Source organism: Patiria miniata, unplaced genomic scaffold (genome assembly GCF_015706575.1).
Source record: "Patiria miniata isolate m_02_andy unplaced genomic scaffold, ASM1570657v1 HiC_scaffold_5, whole genome shotgun sequence".
In the NCBI taxonomy this organism is placed as follows: domain Eukaryota; kingdom Metazoa; phylum Echinodermata; class Asteroidea; order Valvatida; family Asterinidae; genus Patiria; species Patiria miniata.
Genome location: NW_024037072.1, coordinates 35,186,760 through 35,205,975, shown reverse-complemented (window position 1 = coordinate 35,205,975; position 19,216 = coordinate 35,186,760). Strand labels below are relative to the sequence as shown.

The window sequence follows — 19,216 nt, the reverse complement described above, 5'->3', positions numbered from 1 at the left end:
CGCTATTCATACCACAGCCGGTCGAAAAAACTACTGTTGTCATAAGCTAATCTGGTGACAAATTTTGGGTTTGTCACTATACAATCTGTGTGCTTGGACCATGCTTGGACTTCCATACACTATAAAAATCTCATATTTCAATTAAATAATGCGATTATTAATGTTGAAGGGACATGGTAATCATATTCTACAAATGATCGAAAACTCTTCCAAACTGTCTAAAAAATAATGCAGACCTCAAAACGTGAAGTCCCGGCCCAAATCTGTTCTACAACCCCGCCCTAAAGGAATTTTCCGTCAACAAATGCAGCCGATACTAACTTGTGCACATTGTCCCGGTTGGGTCCAGTGAATAGCCAGTTTTACAGTAACATCGGTAGCTTCCTCGCGTGTTGATGCAGTGGCCATTCATGCAGATATCGTGGAAAGCAGAACACTCGTTGACATCTGGGCAAGGAAACAAAAATTTGCGGAGATCAACGAATCGGTACACCAAAATGAAGCTGGTCAGTTTGTGAAGAAAAGACAATCTTAACGCTCACTGAAGATTTTGTTCTTCTGCGTTTTATTACAGACATGACCAAAAAAAGGGAGTAAAGGCGAACATCGAGCAACTTACAAAATGTCACCGCTATCTACTTCTATTTCAAAACTCGGAGCAAGATTGTGAGGTCCTTGACGATAGCTATAATATCCAAGTTTATGTTTCTTTAAAACTAATGTGTGATTAATTCGATTTTTTTTATGAGAATAGATTCTTACCCATGCACCTTGTCTCCGACCCCGGAACTTTCTTTAAACCTCGTTGGCAGTGTGTTTCGCGTCCTGAAATGTAAGAATACAAGGATGAAATCAATACAAATAAAATGTACTCTTTCTTACATGCTTCAATGGAACTGGCTGCGCGCCGCAGCGATGCAGACGTTATCCGCAGCAATCCGCAGCAACGTGAAAGATAGAGGCAATCCGCAGCAATGCGGAAGATAGAGGCAATCCGCAGAAATGCGGAAGAAAGAGGCAATCCGCAGTAATGCGGAAGAAGCAATCCGCAGCAATGCGGAAGCAGCAATGCGGAAGGAACAATCCGCAGCAATGCAGAAGAAACAGTCCGCAGCAATGCCGCAGAACAAGAGTAACCAGAGTCAACGGAGATCAATTGAGAAAACACCTCTAGTGCTTGAACCACATCTCCTTTTTAGAGTAAAATCGCACGTATCCGCGAACTTTTCCCAGAACTCTACACCACGCAATGCCTGAAATCGCTGCCAACTCCTCCACCAACTAAAAAGTTAGTGACACACTAATTACTCGTTTCAGACTTAGTATTGAACCAAAAACCTCACACACACAAAATCACTGTTTTCTTTTTCTAAATGAGTACAGTCTATACCTAACTCTTTATTTTGTGATGAGTCTTTTGGCCAATATATCTGCCTCCTCTCATGAATAACGAGCTCGAGTAGTTGGCCATTTCTTGCCCTGTGGACCAACGGACACTCGTACCGGTAACTGTACAAACTCAAGGGACTCCTCGTCGTATCTGATTGCACACTGATTCTTCCTCTACATGCATGATATCACTTATCGGTGCTCTCCAGCCGAGTCTGTTTCTAATTACACGGTGATGGTCCGGCTCTGATACACTTATTTTCTTAATCGTCGTCTCGGGTCTAGACATAAATTGCTTCCTCCATGCCTCTGCAGTTCTATTTAGAGGCTGTCCTCATATTGCACTTTCGCATACCAGCTGACTTCCACTTTAGAAAACCCGAAAGACCGTTACCGTATCCAATCCATTCCGGACAGATATGGCCCATGCAATGTACATTTTTAAATGCAATCCTTGAAAATGCACCTTTGTGTTCCATTTAACCTAATTTACAATTTTCGTTTTGCAAGTTTCAAGGGTATTTTGGTGCCTTTTAGAATTTTATGCTAACGCAGATGTCCATATTGAAGTTTTGGTTCTCACATATCAATGTATCCATGGTATAGCCCCTGTTTATCGTCAAAGTTTAGTTCAGGAGTACAAACCAGCTAGAAATCTGCGTTCTTCCCATAAATCTCTGTTGTCACCCCCAGTCATTAAAACTAAGTCTTATGGTTCCCGCTCCTTCCAATCAGCTGCAGTTCAGCTATGGAACAACTTACCAGATATTGTCAAACAGGCCGAAACATCAGAACAATTCAAAACCCGGGTCAAAACATATATCTGTTCAATTTGTATAATTGTTGATTTCATGAGAGCGGTGATATGCGCTATATAAGAATGGTTTTCATTATCATTTGTTTCATTATTATTGATGAGCAAATGTGTGATGTCGTTTCAGTCAGAAACCTCTCAATGATACAGTTATTTCAGCACCACAAGTTGCCAGAATTTTGGATATTTTGCTGTTGTAAATTTTCTTTTCTTTGGTTATTCGTTGTTTCAGTACATGGCAGTAAGCCAGGGAGCAAACTTTTCTCACAGATGTTTTCAATGAGCAAAATTTGGGTTCACAACTTGAACACCAAACCCCTAAACTGAACAGTGTGTTCCTGAAATGACATAACAGCAACAGCGCCCTCAGTTATCCAGAAAAGCGTGGAAAATGTTGCATGTTTAAAGAAGTGCACTTTTCAATACAAGTAACCCAAAAGGTATGTCATATAGTTTTCATATATTTAAGAGGAGAAAGTTGCCCACATAATTCCCAAGACAAATTCATTGCATGAACCCTTTAAAAGCGAGCGAGAATTGTTCGGAAACAAGATTGAGGATTACTCGTTAGGCCTTGAGTTCCGTTTTATTGATACATATTTTCCTGCGCTATTACCTCAGGGACAAACTAAATAATGATGGCAAGCTCATAAATGTTTCAAATTTACGACGCCAATCATATCGAAATATGACAGATATATTATCTGTCCAGCTTGGCAGATCAAGCAACTCGACTTCAGGGACAGCGAGTCGCTGGATATTGCGCCCATGAGAAGGATTACACTCCGAGCCTCATATCCGCTAGCGGAATATACAGCGCGTCCAAAAGTGTCCGCAACATTTTTTTGCGAGGCTCTAGCGGCGCCGCAGAAACACGCACCGCCATTATTTTATATCATTTTAAAGCTTGGAATCTTAACTTTATCCCTGCTAAGTATTTGATTGATTTTCAAAAGGGTTTTGAGATTATTCGTGTTAAAATAAAGGCATGTCAAAAACAAACTCAACCGATTTCAAGGAAAATCAATCATGCGCATTTTTTCTAATATGGAAATGGCTCATCATGTTTACGATGTGACGATCTCGTTGCCTTTTACTTTCTGTGCTTTCCTATTCTTCTCGGTCCACGTAGACTACACCTTAAATAAAATCACAATATTGCTCTTCGTTTTTGTTATTCTGCATCTCTTTTGAAATTCACGTGCAAGTATGTACCTTTTCAAAAAGCGCGCTCAAAGTGTGACTCGAGTTTGCATCTGATGTACCGCATCATCGATTTTCCTTGAAATCGGTTGAGTTTGTTTTCGACATGCCTTTATTTGAACACAAATAATTTCTAAACTCTTTTAAATATCAAACCAACACACACCACGAATAAAGTTAAGATTCCAAGCATGCATTAAAATGGTATAAAATAATGGCGGTAAGGTGTTTCCGCGCCGACGCCAGAGTCTCGCAAAAACAAAGTTGCGGGTATTCTGGGACGCGCTGTAGAATTCAGAATTGTCAAATTTTTGTTTAATTTGAACAATTTTGTTTGTAACAACAGTCCAGACCTCATCTGTATTCGCCCTCAAGTTTGGTTCATTATCAAGCACGAATTAATGCTTTCGATTCCTGTATAAGTGTGCTGAAAAATAAGATAATGCTAACATACTTATCTCAATGCAGATTTCATAATCACGGAAACGCGGCTTAAAACCTCAAGTTTAATGGGCTTGTCACATTAGGGCAGTGATACTTTCTGCAACATTCTCCTGACGCATGAACCAAGTGGATTGAGTTTTCCGTAAAACTAAACCCAAGGGCTTTCTTTTTTCTCCAGACCGATTCTAAGAAAGCTCCCTAAAACATCATTCTCTTGGTTTTTTTTTTTTCATTTAGGAAACCGTTTTAGAATCATCAGTTTGGCGAACATTTTCTTGAGTTCTAAACTCATCACAGTAATAAAATTATAAATCGTACGTGTACGTACTGTCAGTCTTAATGGCATGCACTCCCAGTTCATTATGGTGGCCCTTTATTATGTTCATAACAAGACATTTGACTGTAATTGCTTCATTCCACCTAGAAGCAAATGACATTTTGACCTTTTGAGGAAACTTGGCAAGCTTTTCTAGGCAAGACTTTCCCTTGCTTGGCGGCTCCAGCAAGCTTACAAACTGTCTTCAACGGAAAGAGGAATCGGAGGTCTGGTTCCTTTGTTGCGCATCTCTGCACATTCACCCTAGACCGGCGGCTGGCATTTCCTGCGTTATTTTGAGCCTGCATGTCGGCATTTTCAGGCAACTTCCGTCTGGGCGTGACAGGTTCTTCAGCTCTCGTACGAGTCACAACTAATCTCAAAATGTCACTGAGAAGTCTTTACGATTAGTCTCCCCATCTTATGTTTTCTAATTCCGAAATTTCATCCAGTGGAGACACCTAAACTACGATTTGTTTAACAGGGGTTGCGGAGCGAGGAATTCCCTGTAAAGACATCCAGTGCATCAATGCGAACTTTTCAAGAAAGCGGCGTTTTACTTAAATGGAGAGGCACGTGCTCCAGAACATTTTTTGAAAGGAAAAACAATTAATGATAAGTATAAAAACTGGTTTGACATTAGGTTAATGTAGTAATATAATGTAGTTTTAATTCACAGGACAGTGAACTAAGTTAATTTCAGGAAACAAGGTATCTAAACGCGTCAGTACGAAATCAGGTTTGATTTCAAACTTCTACAAACTTGAATAATGCACCGAAAGGGTCTATAATATTTCTCAGGCTGGATTTTGAAGACTTGCCACCCGTTACACTTAGCTACATGAACATGGAAATGTCAACTCCTGTGCCTATAGACCATTATCATGTTGCGGCCATCTTGATTTTTTTCCCATTCAAATCAACGTAACCAAAGCGAGGCTGGAAGGAAAAATAGTCTGGTTCCTTATTGCACAAAACACATTATCATTCAGTACTGTTATTGGATACAGGGAACATGACTGAAATTGTGGCAGCATGATAAAGGTCTATAGCCTTTTTCCTGTCAGTTGGCAGACTACCAAGGAATAACAGCATTCCAGTGCGGAAACCACTAGATCCTATGTACCTTTAAGTGCAGAGCCACACAAGCACAAAATGCATACGAGCAAAAAGGAATTCAGTTTTGCGCGGGAATGTCGACTTTATTTATACTCCTATTCATATCAAACTTTTTACCAAGCGCTAATGGTTTTACAAGCAAAACTCACCTAACTGTTGAGGACATATGTGGCAGGTGTTACCCCACGCCTCACCCAGCGTAGCACAGCAGTCATCGTGAAGGGTGGAGTCGTCGCTAAGAGGGGCCAGGCACTGGTTGTTGCTCACCCGTCTGAAACACGGTCCTCGCATGGTGTATCGCGCTAATTGTGAACCCCCTGATAAAAAAAAAGAATAACCCAATAAATTCAGGAATTCATGTTGCAGAGCATGTATACAATATTTCTACAGAGTGTAACGGGTGAAAATCTCTTTCATTTTAAATAGAAAAAGAATTACTCCCTTGGAAACTCGAGTGAAAACTCGATCTATTCGATCAGAATGAATGTCCCTGTTTCAGTCGGATTTTTGAATAAGACAGTTTTAAGTTACATTTCGCCTCAAATGAAAGCTTCTTTGGATAACAAAATACATATTCACTGGACGTGCAATATGTCATACCTATAGTCTTTTTTTTCATTCGGTTTAAATTAATGATCGACCATAATAGAGACCGTAAGGGGCTTAACTTATATCAGAACACCACGTACCACAAAACGGGAAATCGGGTCAATAGTTTTCTGGCTCTCAATTTCTGTTTATCAGTCAACTCAGTTTCTGAAACTGAAATCACTAAACTGCAAAATACATCCCATTTGTTATGTATCCTAAGAATTCGTATTAAAAAGACCGTCAAATGCGGAATAGAGAAATGCCTTTGCTTGTCATTCCTTGTCCTTATTTGAATGAAGAGACCCGAGAAATTCCTGAGAAGTAGTTTGGTCCCCCACAGGTGCCATACCAAGACCCCAATGATAAGCTTCCTCCCTTCTCGCATTGCCTCCTCAAGGATGAAACTGCACGCCAAGGAATAATTTCCCGGCCACAAAAATTGGGGGAAAAAAGACGGGAATCTTTATCGAACAACTGTGCCTCGGGTATATTGAAGGATAACAAACTCAAGACAGCGAGATTGCACCCAATTCCGTCGGGGACTGATCAAGGCGATATACGTCGGAGACGCGTGCGTGATGCCATGCCAGTTTCATGAAGGAAAAACATACTTGTTTTGGCAAATCACCTTTAGGGAACTGTTTGGTAGAAAACAGATATTTCTGACTCGCAAAACTGTTTGAACACTGGAAAGGGGGTGAGGGTCACCGATCGACAGACGACTAAACAACAACTGGTAAAATGTCACGCGATTATAACTAAGGGCATAATTTCAATGCATAACTTCTGCCATTTCTTTCCGACCAGACTCGTCGATTTTTGTCAAAAGGTTTTACAATCCAACAACTACCAGTGGTGGATCTACGGGGAAGGGAACGGTAGGGGCCATAACCTCCCCCTTGCATAGCCCGAAAAAAATAATCAGAAAATCAGGCAAAAAAGGGCTATCCCCTCTTGACAGCTGAACCCCCTCCTTTAGAGCCAAACCTGGGTCCGCCCCTACCAACAGACATGAACTGGCTCTTTAGTCTGATCGTGCACGCGATGGTATAAAAAATAATGAGAGTTTGTGAGTGCAATGGTGAGAATAATTTCATGAAGCGACAGATGGTATGTTCAATTCGACGAGGCGAAGCCGAATGGAATGGAACATTCCATCTGTCACCGAATGAAATTCTTCTTTCCATAGCACGAATGTGAAATATTTATTATTTGTTTTATACAACACCTGAATAAATCCTCGTCATCTGATTGGTCAGAGCCGCCAAAAGCGCGACAGTGCAAAGGAACTTCCATTTACCGTTGAATGGAACTTCTATTTTGGCGTGCTGCCGCGCTGTGCGTTGGGACGAATAATTTAAAAACATGTGATCAACAACCCACCAATCAGATGACGGGGATTTATTCAGGCGTTGTATTAAAATGATATAATTACTATCATGTTATATTAAAACTTATGCGGTGTACATGTACATGTAGTGCACAAAAATACACTTAATTTGATGAACAATCAGGCCTAAACTGAAGTTCAATGACCCGAGGTCATCAAATCCAGGGGGACCCTATTGTCCTTCAGAACAACCCTTGCATGTCGCACTACCTCAAAGCTTGCCAAATACGTTGACAGATTATGGCTATGACTCAGGTTCACTAGAGGGTGACTTCCAACAACGATTTGCGAAAGTGGTCGCGAAGAGTTGGCGAGTAGCTACGAAGAAATTGGCGAGTAGTTCGACTTTGATGACCAGTAATGTTACATCAACTAAACTTGCCTTAACTTTTAACGAATTAGGCAATTTTGAAATGTTCTGCCTTTAAGGTTACCATGCATTATATCCAATTGGATGCTCTTAAAGGTATAGCCGCTATAAACAGTTTTACCTTAAAATTATACGTGCTTTTGGGTATGGCACCTTGAAAAAAAATCTAAATTGAATTGATAATGTTCTAGCATTACATAAGTTATGAGCTTTCCAATGAGACATCGCACGAACAAATCGGCCCATGACAAGTAATCAATTAATTGAATTTAAACTTTTGAATTAAGAGCGCGTGGGACGCTCCTCATTCGTTCTGAATAGTGTGCAATTTCTAAACTGGAACGCGCCATTTAAAACCACTTTTTTAACTGTATAAAGGCCTGCAAAAGCAAACACGCACATTTATTTGTTAAAGGACATTATATTCCATTACATTTCGTTCGGAAAAGAAAATCAAAATTTTGATAAAGCACGTATATACCAACTTTAAATGTGTTATAACAAATAAAATAAAGGATAATTTATTATCAAAGTTCTCAAAATAGAGACCCAAATTCCACCAATACATGTAGCTCGACCCGTGCTCATTAAGAATGGAATTTAATTGAAGACTTTGTTGTAAGATTTAAAACTGAGATATTTTGTCCCAAAAAAAATCGGCGCATGCATGCTTCGCATATTCCCATTCCCTTTCCTATGAATTGCCCAAGGTATGCTAACATAGTTACTTAAGCCGCGTTAAATGTTTATAAACAAAAACAAAACAGCATTGCTGACGGCAGAAATTGTAACCTTGTCAGAGAATGGAGAGCAGCCTTCAATTTCCCTTCATTCCATTTCAAGACGCCTCCAAGAAAGCAATTTGTCAAACTAGCTGCCGCTGATGATTGCCAGGACGAAAGTTGTTTTTATAGGCGAGATGAGATTAGCCTGTCACGGTGGTGACGATATGACTCGTTCCAGCGTGCGAACACCTGAACGTTAGGCGGTCCCTCCGCGTCGCTGACCGGTGTAGCCTGGGGACATTGTAGACGGCGGACTGTTGTGACTGCAAAGGAGGGAATTCCGGAGATGCACGCAATTTCTTGCATCTGGCCGAGGTCCAGCTTCTCCAGGAATCCCATAATCTACAGGCGCGAAGCTGCGAGGTGAGGCTCATAAAATAAAGTGTACAGCGACCCAAATCAAGCAAACCTCCTAGCAGTTTTTTTAGTACCAAAAATGTCTACCTTATCCAGGCGTGAAATCGGAATACTTGAAGAAACACCCACGAGCCATATAATGTATCTGTAGCTTATCTGAAATCTTAAATCTAGTAGGGGGACAAGAAAATCTCCCCCAAAAATATCATCAACAAACTCGCCGCCAGAAACGAATAATACATTGGTAAACCTAACTGGCTTGGGGAATTCGTAGCCTTTCGGGCTCAGCGGATAAGTGAATGAATTTGGAGAGAGCCTGGAGTTATTTTGGAACTGATAAATATTGATAATTTATTTATTCGCCAGTACGAAACGTTAGTACAATTTTTGTGCATTGAAAACTGCAATGCCTGCACGTCCTATCCGACAAATATTTCTAAAAAAGGAGCCCTCTAAACGGAAACAGTCTCAGATTTGTTCAAAGCAAATCTCGTCATAATCGGTTGATATTCTGACTTGCACTTGTTATAGCACCGGTAGGTCCCACCACATGCTGACTAATTCGTCCAGTGTCGATATGAAGTTTGTACTTAGATGAAAGGGCAAGCCAGGTCAGTGACCCCGTGTCTGAAGTCAGCGAGTATAGTCGAGTCAGGCGCAAGACATTTTAAATTAATCGCAAGTCATCCGTTATCAAGTCAAGTCACAAGCTATTCAAGTGAGCTTGGACAAAGTTATTCCTTTTGTCATGTCCGTGCCTTAACAGACCTCATGTAGATCGGCCATTTAGAGAGCATCTTTTGTTAGTTTAATGCAGTAACAATGAATGCACAAACGGGTCTCTCGTGCGTATCCCAGCAAAACAAAGGCATTGCCCTCTAAGATAGCTGCTACGCATAAAGTCTATTGACACCTGTCTAGTAACTGAAATTTTGATTGACTTTTTATTTCAGGTCTGGTTTTTGACTCGATTACAACTTCACTCCTTTAAAGCAATAAAATTCACATCAGGTCTTTGACCTCACGTTGAAGGTTAGTGTGTTTACTTCTTTCTCTCCACTAAAATTTCCAATAACTTCCCTTACTTGTCGGCAATGATTTGAGACGGTTCAGCGGACAAATAATGTGAATTTTTGTCGCAATAGATAATACAGCAGTGCCTGTGCCCCACTGTTGCAATCCAAGACAACCCTATTGTCCCAAGGTTCGTTTGACCGAAGATTCGATAATCCGGAGGTTCATTTATCCGAAGGTTCAGTAGTCCCGTAATTTAGAATAAGGTTAATTAGTCTGAAGGTTCAATAGTCCGAAACGAAAACAAAGGTCAATAGTCCGAAGGTTCATTATTTCGAAAGCACACAAGGTCCGATAGTCCGAATTGGCAATAATGTTCAATGCTGTCAATTCGGACTATCGAACCTTATCGTCTATTCGGACTATCGAGCCTTCGATTATCGAACTTTCGGACCATTGAACCTTCGAACGAACGAACTTTCGGACCAATGACCCTTCGGACGCTATCATGGGAAGCGCTTGTGGGGTAGGTGCATTGTTGTCCTTTTAACCATTTTTCTATAAATTTCACTTGTGGGATACCTCTCTCAATGAACGAGTACCGCACAAGGGGTCCTTGGTCAGCACGGACTAACAAATCTTCGGACTATCGCATCAAATGTTCGGATCAACGAACCTTATTTCATTTTCGGACTACATGTATTGAACCCCCGGGTAGGGGAAATTTGTGCGTTCGGACTATCGAACCTTCGGATCAATAAACCTTCGGACTATCGGGCGGACCCAGTTGCAACCAAGGGGTCTCAGTTGTGCAACCATAAACAGCTAACATATAACTTTGGCAAGGAAAGCAGTCGGTCCTACCACTGAAAATGTATATACATGTACATGTGCCATGTATTGCAATCAAGTGAATAAAAAGTTAAATCATATGTCATGTAACAAACAACAGGTGATGAACAATGACAAAGGAATGCTTAGCCTTTGCCTCCGTTCACGAATGGCTGTCACTACAACTGAGACACGCACAACTTGTGATAGACTCTATCACAAGTCTTTTGCATACACCCACCGGACGTTGGTCGGCCGAAGTTGATGGTAGAGGACGCCCTCACGATCGAGCTGACGACCTGCCCGCTGTTGACGCTGCCGGAGAAGCGGCCACTGCTTCCCGTGGAGGATGCAGGGCGGTAGCGAGTAGTGGTGGAGGCGCTCACCACGCGCGACTGGCAGTAGTAGCCACGGAAGTTGGGCTTACACTGGCACACGTTGGGTCTGATGCACAAGCCACCGTTCAGACAATTACATAGAGCTGAAGATGGTCAAACGAAAGAAAAAAACCTTTAAAATCACATTGGTCAAAAGTTGTGCTCGTAGCATGGGCTTTATTCACGAGTCGGCCATATTAAATGGAAGCCAGGTAAAATCTTCATTTTTGGAACTAGCAAAGAGAAATGAAAGCAATGACATAAAGTTAATTACAAATTTATAACCAGTCTGCTCTCGGACTGATGAATAATTTAAAAAAATTGTGATTAAACACACCCTAATGTTTTAAGCCACATTTAAAACAGAAAATTGAAACTGAGGCTAGAATGCATAAATAGTCTGGCACCATCCAATTCAACAGTTCACAATTTATAAAATGCATTCAGGGAACACGACCAAAATGGCTTCTCGTGAATAAGGTATATAGAGAAGGGCGTTGGTAACAGCTGCGGACTGCGGTTCCTTACCGGAAATCTCTGTGTGTACCTTATAACCAAAATGTTCACAAAAATGTTCGCAATTTGTATAAGAGGCTCAAAAGTTACTAACTAAAAACATTTTAATGGTAATATAGCAGAACATATTGCGCGGGAAAATGTTAAATGAATGAATGAAGAAGACTTGTAAACCGCTATAGTATCCGCCACACAACAGATGGGAGCTCATGGCACTTGCCATAATGTCCAACCCCAACCGGAAATTATATGCAGCGCGTTGTAAAATCAGAAATAAGCTCACAATTTATGTTGACGTTGCCTCTGAGAGACTTTCACAATATAAAGATCATTGTATTCCATCAGAACTAGTAAGGTTTGTTGGTTGTACAAATGCACCACAATGCCAAGTAATTATTCTGTCTACAACTTGTTGAGGATTGGGCTTCGAATACAATAATGTACAAGTTTAATAACTTGACAGAGATGGGACAAATTAGAACTTACGACGACTGCATTGGCCGGTATTAGCGTCCAGGCTCCACCCTGTACAGCAGGCCCTGCCGCATACGTTTGGCCTGAAAAGATAAAAACATAATAATTTAACAAAAATTGTGTTGGAAATTGGAGACATTTACCAGACGAATCAATAGTTCTTGCTTTGGAATGCGAACCCTGTGCGTCAATCAACGCGACTGAGTTTTGACGTCTGTGTGTAACTCCAACGCTCTGCGTGACTTTCAAAACACATTATCTGCAGGATACGAGAAGGCAGTGCAAATCCAGGGGTCATGGCAACCACAGGGACGGGTTGGAACCCTTTTAATCCTTGTCTTTCAGCCAAGATGAGACGGTACGGGTCCTTTGAGACTGGCGCTTGGCATACTAATTCACATGAAATGTCTACCGGTATTACCTTGACATGTATAAACTCTTCAATGTTGGGTTTTGCCCTTCACCGACGTATAAACACAGTGTTTACCCCACCGCTGTAGCTCGGTGGTCGAGTGGTAAGACGTCCGCACTAGAAAGCAGGAGGTCGTGGGTTCGAGTCCCACCCAAGTGATATTTTTTTCTCACTTTTACTCGGGGGGGGGGTAACACACTGAGTATACAGTGTTTATACGCAGGTGAAGGGCAAAACCCAATATTGAAGCGTATATTAGCTCGTTACACAAAATACTACTTAATTCTCATTTTCAAAAAAAATGTTTTCGAATATCGTCAAGTAGCAATATAGCCGGGTTTTTTTAATAAACAATTTATAAAGCTAATCGACCTAGCCATCTGAAAATTTCAAAGATTCATCTCTTTTGGTAGTAAGTAAAAAATAGATGAAAAATCAGGAGAACCGATGTTTATGGGACTGCAATCAATAGATCTACTGCTGTAATATTTTCATAAAACACCCTGGATCACATATTTCAGGAACACATATCGTATCGCGTGTTTGAAGTTAAGGTTCAAGCAGAAAAAAATATTAATTTCTAATTTCCAACCGCCTCATAACCAGTTCCGTTGGGAGGGTTTACTCCTGTTATTTCTCAAACCTGGGTCAGCTTTCAGAGCCAGCCGGTGGCGGTTCGGCGCGATCACCAGTTCACGCAATCCTCATAATACGTTACCAGAAACCCGATGAAAAGACGGTGAGTACCAGGGGAAATTGCAGAGTCGACAACGGGAAACCAGCTTTGCTGCCGTGATGACAGATGGGCGGAATACCAGTGTCTACTGTATATCACCCGTAGCCCCCCAATTTTCATTCCGATTAAGATACATGTAACGGCTGTAATATGAGCATGCCAAGTTCATGGTTGGTTTCAAAAAGTGCCTGCAACAAACCAACAATCACCTATGGAATTTTGGTAAAGAATGATTACTACCTTAGGCGATCATTAGCCCTTACATCCCGTTTTCCGTTTAGATAATCAAATATAGCTGTTGCGACCTTTTCTTTTGGGAGCCTGTGACCTTTTTACTTGATCCAAATAACGAGTATACATCCACATGTAGCAAAGACGTTGTTTGCTGAAAAGAGCAAGGTGTATACAATTTGTATGATCATATTCAACAAGTGTATAGTGCAAATATCAATCATTAACCGTAATTAATAAGTAATCATCAGCCATAAATTGGTGGAAAATATATCAACCATATTAATCAGATCTTTTATATGATCATGCCTTTTCTTTTACATTGGATTCAAAGTATGTGCCTTAGTTTCTCCACTTCTTACACTGACAAGTTTATACTGACTTCTCCACAAAGTGTACAACTACAGTATATGTGTTGCATTTTGTAGTGTACAAAACCGGCGAAAATCAGCAATAAACTGATGTTAAAGAATGGGCCTATACAAACGAGCAAGTTCCAATTGCATAATCAACCAGTCACCTAGTTGGAAAGTACAGTCTGACATCAGACGACATGAACAAGTGATGACAACGCCCGCTTTCAAAATTGAAACACTGAAAAACGAAGAGAGATTTTTATATCAGTATAATCAGTTCAACCTGTAACTATGATGGAGATAGGCCACCTTCCTCGTTCCTAGAACGTGTGTCATTAAACAAAGGACTGGCACAAAGACTGATGCAGCCTTAACGTGCACTGGCAGGCTCAAGAATGCTGGTGAAAAGGACCAAATGACTCTCTAGTACGGGGAAATGATCCGAGCTGTTTGCTGCCACCGAGAGTCTCCAGAGCCACTCAACCAATCAAGCGTTTGTATCAAACAATTACGTCATGAACCATTTAATATACAAGTCCAGACGGACCAGTCAGAATGATTTAACAGCACCATAAATACCTTCTTCGCAAGGTCTGCAAAAGACCAAACAGCCTATAACCGAATGAATCATGGCCCATGGGCGATAAAAACGCATTGGCAGACAGTTCGTTAATGTTAAACTTAAATATATATATTTCTTAAGTTTGAAAAAGAGCGGAGCTTGTTAAAGACGGTTCAGGTTTGAAGAGATTCAAACCACGACAAACTCACACAGGTTTTTTTTGGGGGGTGTAAATCGAGGATATTCTATTGTTCCTCTTCCCTTTTCCTTTGTTTATACTCTTAATTTTTTTGCAAAAGCTCTCATTGGTTTAGTACACGTTTTCTAATCGAGGTTGTCTTCGATTTGGTTCCTGTCCCCAATTCATCGATGATGTTGCACGTGTGTGTCCTCGATTTATACCATAAACACGGACTATAATTTCAGGATAGAAGGTTCATATCTCTGTAGCCTATGGTGCATAATGTTTGGCTCGCGGCCGTACCCCAAATATTACACTGACATGCAGGATGCCTTTCGTAGAATCACATTCCCTATTGGGAGTTATATTTTTCAGACAGGCACAGCTGTCATTCCCGTTTGAATTTAACAAACGTCTGGTTTTGTCTCCTGCTGGTGACTCATTATGTCTTTTGTCAATTTTTTTCACTCTATCTCGACACAGACGAACCTGTTATAAATAGATTTTTCAAATGAAGAATGAGTCACACTTTTGCCGTGCCAGCATACACTTGGCCGTCTGCAGCCAATGAAAAGAGAAACCAGCAAAAGATGAAGCGACTGACCGTGCTACCGGGCGACGGATGGGGAACGCCCAGACGCGGCGCGGGCGTTCGGCCTAGAGAAGAATGGCCATTTGTCTCTGCTAACAACTTTCACCAAACAAGTTAAAATATGCATTTGATTTCCTGAATTTTCCAAAATCTCAAACTGATGTTGAATCAATGGTAAGGGGAAATAGGGGCTTATTTTGGCGATGTTGGGCGGGGGAAACTTCCTTTACAAGTCATAATTATTCACATTTCTCAGTACCGACATTTAAACGCTGAGTTGAAGGCAAGTTATCCTGCAGGTCGAAAGCTATCCAAATAAACAGTGACAACGGCATTCTTTTGTCATCGTCAACTCCTTTTACTTTTCACATAGCTGGGATTTGACATCTGATTGACTTGAAAACTGTACCAGGTGGGTTGGGATAGGTACCAGTTCATATCAGACCTAGTACAACTCCCGCCAATGGATTCGTCACGTCATCGACTTCCTGAGTGGCAAATTGCGCGTGTCTCCAAGATCACCTCTCTCGCCCCACCGTCTGGTTTCAGTCTCCCTCAGACACACTTTCTCCCTGTCGGTACGTGACTTGGCATCTCCCATACGTAACACAAATCATGATGGACAAGGCGGCACAAAAAGTTTGAGAAGAAAAAAAGTGTTTACCATTCGGTTTCGTATGTTATAAAAAAGTAGGATATTTAAACAGGGTCTGCATGTGATACATATTTTATGTAACGGAAACAGCGATAAACACAGCGCTCGCATAAATCAACGATAGATGGGAAATACACGAAGGGAATTGACACCTGTTGTACATGTTTTCACATTAACAACTTTTTCTTTCGAAAAGGTCTTATGGCAATATGTATTTGACGGGGACGAAGCTGACGAAGGGTGTGCATGACAATCAAATATTGGGAAACAAAATAATCAGAAAATATTGAGCACCGACTTGACGGTTTGCGGCATAAAGGTTTTGTGCTACGCCGTTTGTAAGCGCTCCGTGCGTTGCTATTCAGAACTGATTGGGTCCCAGTTCTCCAACGAACGGATGCTCCACTAGTAAAGTATAAGTTATCACCCATGATAAAATATCACGTTTTATATTAACTGTATTATCTTGTTCGGGTTGTCCTTCAAGGAACAGAAACACTTTCCTGGTAATGAGCCACATCTATGGAATGGCTAATTTAACCACAATGCCCTCATGGGTGGACTCTGGGCTGGACCGGAAGCAGCCCATGGACTTACTAGGAAAACCACTAGGAAAACTTACTAGAAAAACCACTTGTTCATTTAATTTGCCTACCCCCACACCCAAGTGGACCAAACACTTTCAATCCTGTATAATTCATATTCAAAAGTTAGTGAGCAATTCCTAATAAGGCAAGAAGAGCTGTAAGATATATGGCTGCAAGATTGGAATGTCCATTAACTGTATAGCCTTTGCTGCAGTATAGAATCTAGAAAACAGACAAAGAGCATCGCCGTCAACCGAATAAACCTCATCAGCTCAAGTATAACTTCGTTTCTCACGTCTTCCTTTGTCAATATAACCTGCCGGGTATTACATTATGTGTATAATGTTGTAATTGGGAGAGAGTCAATGTTAAATCGGCACAACCACGGTCTGTTTTCCAATACAGAAAAGTGCGCAAGATTTAGACAATAGGATTTATTTCTCAGCTGCTTCAAGATCAGATATATAGCTTCCTGCAGCTTCCACTTTCTCGACAGTATCATACCAAATTAAATTAACACCGCTGATGTAAAATCATAATCGATTCCATTCCGAGAAATAAGGTAAGAAGAATGATGTCGCTACGGAATGATTACGTAATAAACTTTCTCAGAACTTGTGCGTGGGAGATCCACAACAGCCATGATGGCCTTCAATGTTGCTCAATTGAAAGACTGACCATGCATGCTTAAAGGGCTCATGACGTGAATATTACTTGGGAACATATCTTGTACAACTTTCTACTCCTCTTACATGTATGAAAACTATTTAGCATCCCTTTTTGGTTAATTTTATTGAAAAGTGCTCTTCTTTAAAACATCTAAAATGTCCCAAAGATTTCCTGACAAATGAGGGCGCTGTTGCTGTGATGTCATTTCGGGAAGACACTATTCAGTTGAGGGGTTTTCTGTTAAAATTGTAAACCCAAAATGTGCTCATTGAAAACATTTGTGAGAAAAGTTTGCTCACTGCAGCGTATCCTGCTTTTGATGTCCGGGGGCGGGGGGGGGGGGCAACCGCAATCGCACATCCGCGCTGAAATGTAGACATGCATTATTATGCATACTGGAAAATATATGCCGATTTTTACGGCGCATTGTAATGGTTTTTGAAAAGAAGATTAAATGGGACACCAAGGTGTATTTACAGGGACTGCATTAAAAACATTACATTGCATGATCCCTTTAATATAGGGAACAGTTGAGTATTCATTGCTTACCACTGCGGATTGGGGCCACATTCATGGTTATTGTGTAATGAGTGGTTCTCCACAGTAAAGCAGCTCAGGTTCCAGGGTTAGTTCCTGTGGGGTGGGGTGGGCGTGGATTATGTGAGGGAATGACGTCACCCTTGCCGGATGTCTCAAGGGAGTTGAGCCGGGTTTGTTTTTAAATCAAATCGTGTAATGGTAATGTGACGCCGACTTCTGCAGGAGAAAAAAAAAAGCAAACGCCTAACGGTCCGCATCCTATACGACGGTTTAGGTATGACTTCGCTGCGACAAAAAAAACACATTATGGTCACTGCTCTGAGGGTTGTTTTGCACTGCGGCAACAGCTGAACATGATGCCCTGCACGTGTATATTCAATACAGGGGACATTATCTGACTTTTAAAGTTGGTGTATACGTACTTTATGGGTGTGGCACCTTCAAAAATTGATTTTCAAATTGAATTCAATGGTTATGAGCTTCCAATGAGACATCGCACGAACAAAAGTCGGCCCATGACAAGTAATCAATTAATTAATTGAATTTATTAATTTCAACTTTTGAATTAAGAGCGGGACGCTCCTATATCGTTCTGAATAGTATGCGCAATTTCTGAGCTGGAGAGCACCAATTAAAACCAATTTTTAAAACTGTATAAAGGCCTGCAAAAACAAACAAGAAAATGTATTTGTTACAGGACATTATATTCCTTTAAATTTCGTTCGGAAAAGAAAATCGAAATTTTGAAAAAGCACGTATATACCAACTTTAAGGAAACATTAAAAAAAATCCCCTTGAAAACGAACATTTTAGCAAAAGTGAAACGGGAACAGTATTTTTTTTGACGCCATACTTGTCCAATTCAATTGTCTCATGATTCAACCATTAGAAATGTAACAATGTTTATCGCTATGTCGTTCACCCCGAGGCGAATAACCTGAAACCTTCCGATACGCGGAATGCCGCGGTGTCCAGCACCGGTAGCCAGAAATTTGCCGCTCACCGGGCGGTAATAACGCCGTACATTTACCGGTTGAATTCAATTATCTTCGCAGCGCATGTTGCCGTGGTGTACGGAGCGCGGCAGGGCCTTGAAATGCCTGGCGAAGATACGGGACTCAGTCAACCTTACAACAACATGGTTGGACTGGATTAGTGTCATCAAAGAGCGGAATGAGACCCTCTTTACAATCACTCGATGTATGCAAGGACCGAATCTCTACAACAAATTCCAGCTTAATTCAATATGGCAGATACAATGACAGATTAATCTGGTCTCCTTTATTGACAAATCAAGGCGTGTAAATTAATCTCAGGGTTCGGAAAATTTCGCCCGTTGCATATTTCGAGGAAACTTAAGTTGGGTTCATGCTCAAGTATGTCTCATCGCTGACTGCACCGCTACGTAGCTAACCTGAACAGGTTTTAGCCAGAGGTGTTGCGCACTTTATCGCACATGCGCGATTTAGAAAATGTGTGCATGTGCGCACCACTTTGGCACTATGCAGTCAGTGGGTCTTCAACTGCGTAGACCTTGCGGGCACAAGTCACATTATTAAGCTCTACAAAAACAAACACGGCATTGATTCCCTGTTTATGTTTACGCCTGCATGACCCCAGGGGTTATGGCGCACTTACTCGGAAACCACAAACGAGGAAACAGTATAATTCAATGTAAGAAGAACACTCATCGTTTTAAAGAACT

The 19,216-nt window shown here is 41.1% G+C and overlaps 1 protein-coding gene across 4 annotated transcripts in view; it reads right to left on the bottom strand.

The window, feature by feature from the left end:
• LOC119740426 (fibrillin-1-like) overlaps positions 1-19,216 on the bottom strand; it is an 86,634-nt gene that overhangs the window by 49,845 nt on the left and 17,573 nt on the right. For all 4 annotated transcript variants that reach the window (XM_038215729.1, XM_038215726.1, XM_038215727.1 and 1 more), the window contains exons 2-6: positions 12,003-12,073; positions 10,865-11,104; positions 5,435-5,602; positions 763-825; positions 322-447 (exon numbers count right to left, since the gene is read on the bottom strand). In XM_038215729.1, the coding sequence (XP_038071657.1) occupies positions 322-447; positions 763-825; positions 5,435-5,602; positions 10,865-11,104; positions 12,003-12,073 (668 nt within the window). The remainder of the gene's footprint in view (positions 1-321; positions 448-762; positions 826-5,434; positions 5,603-10,864; positions 11,105-12,002; positions 12,074-19,216) is intronic.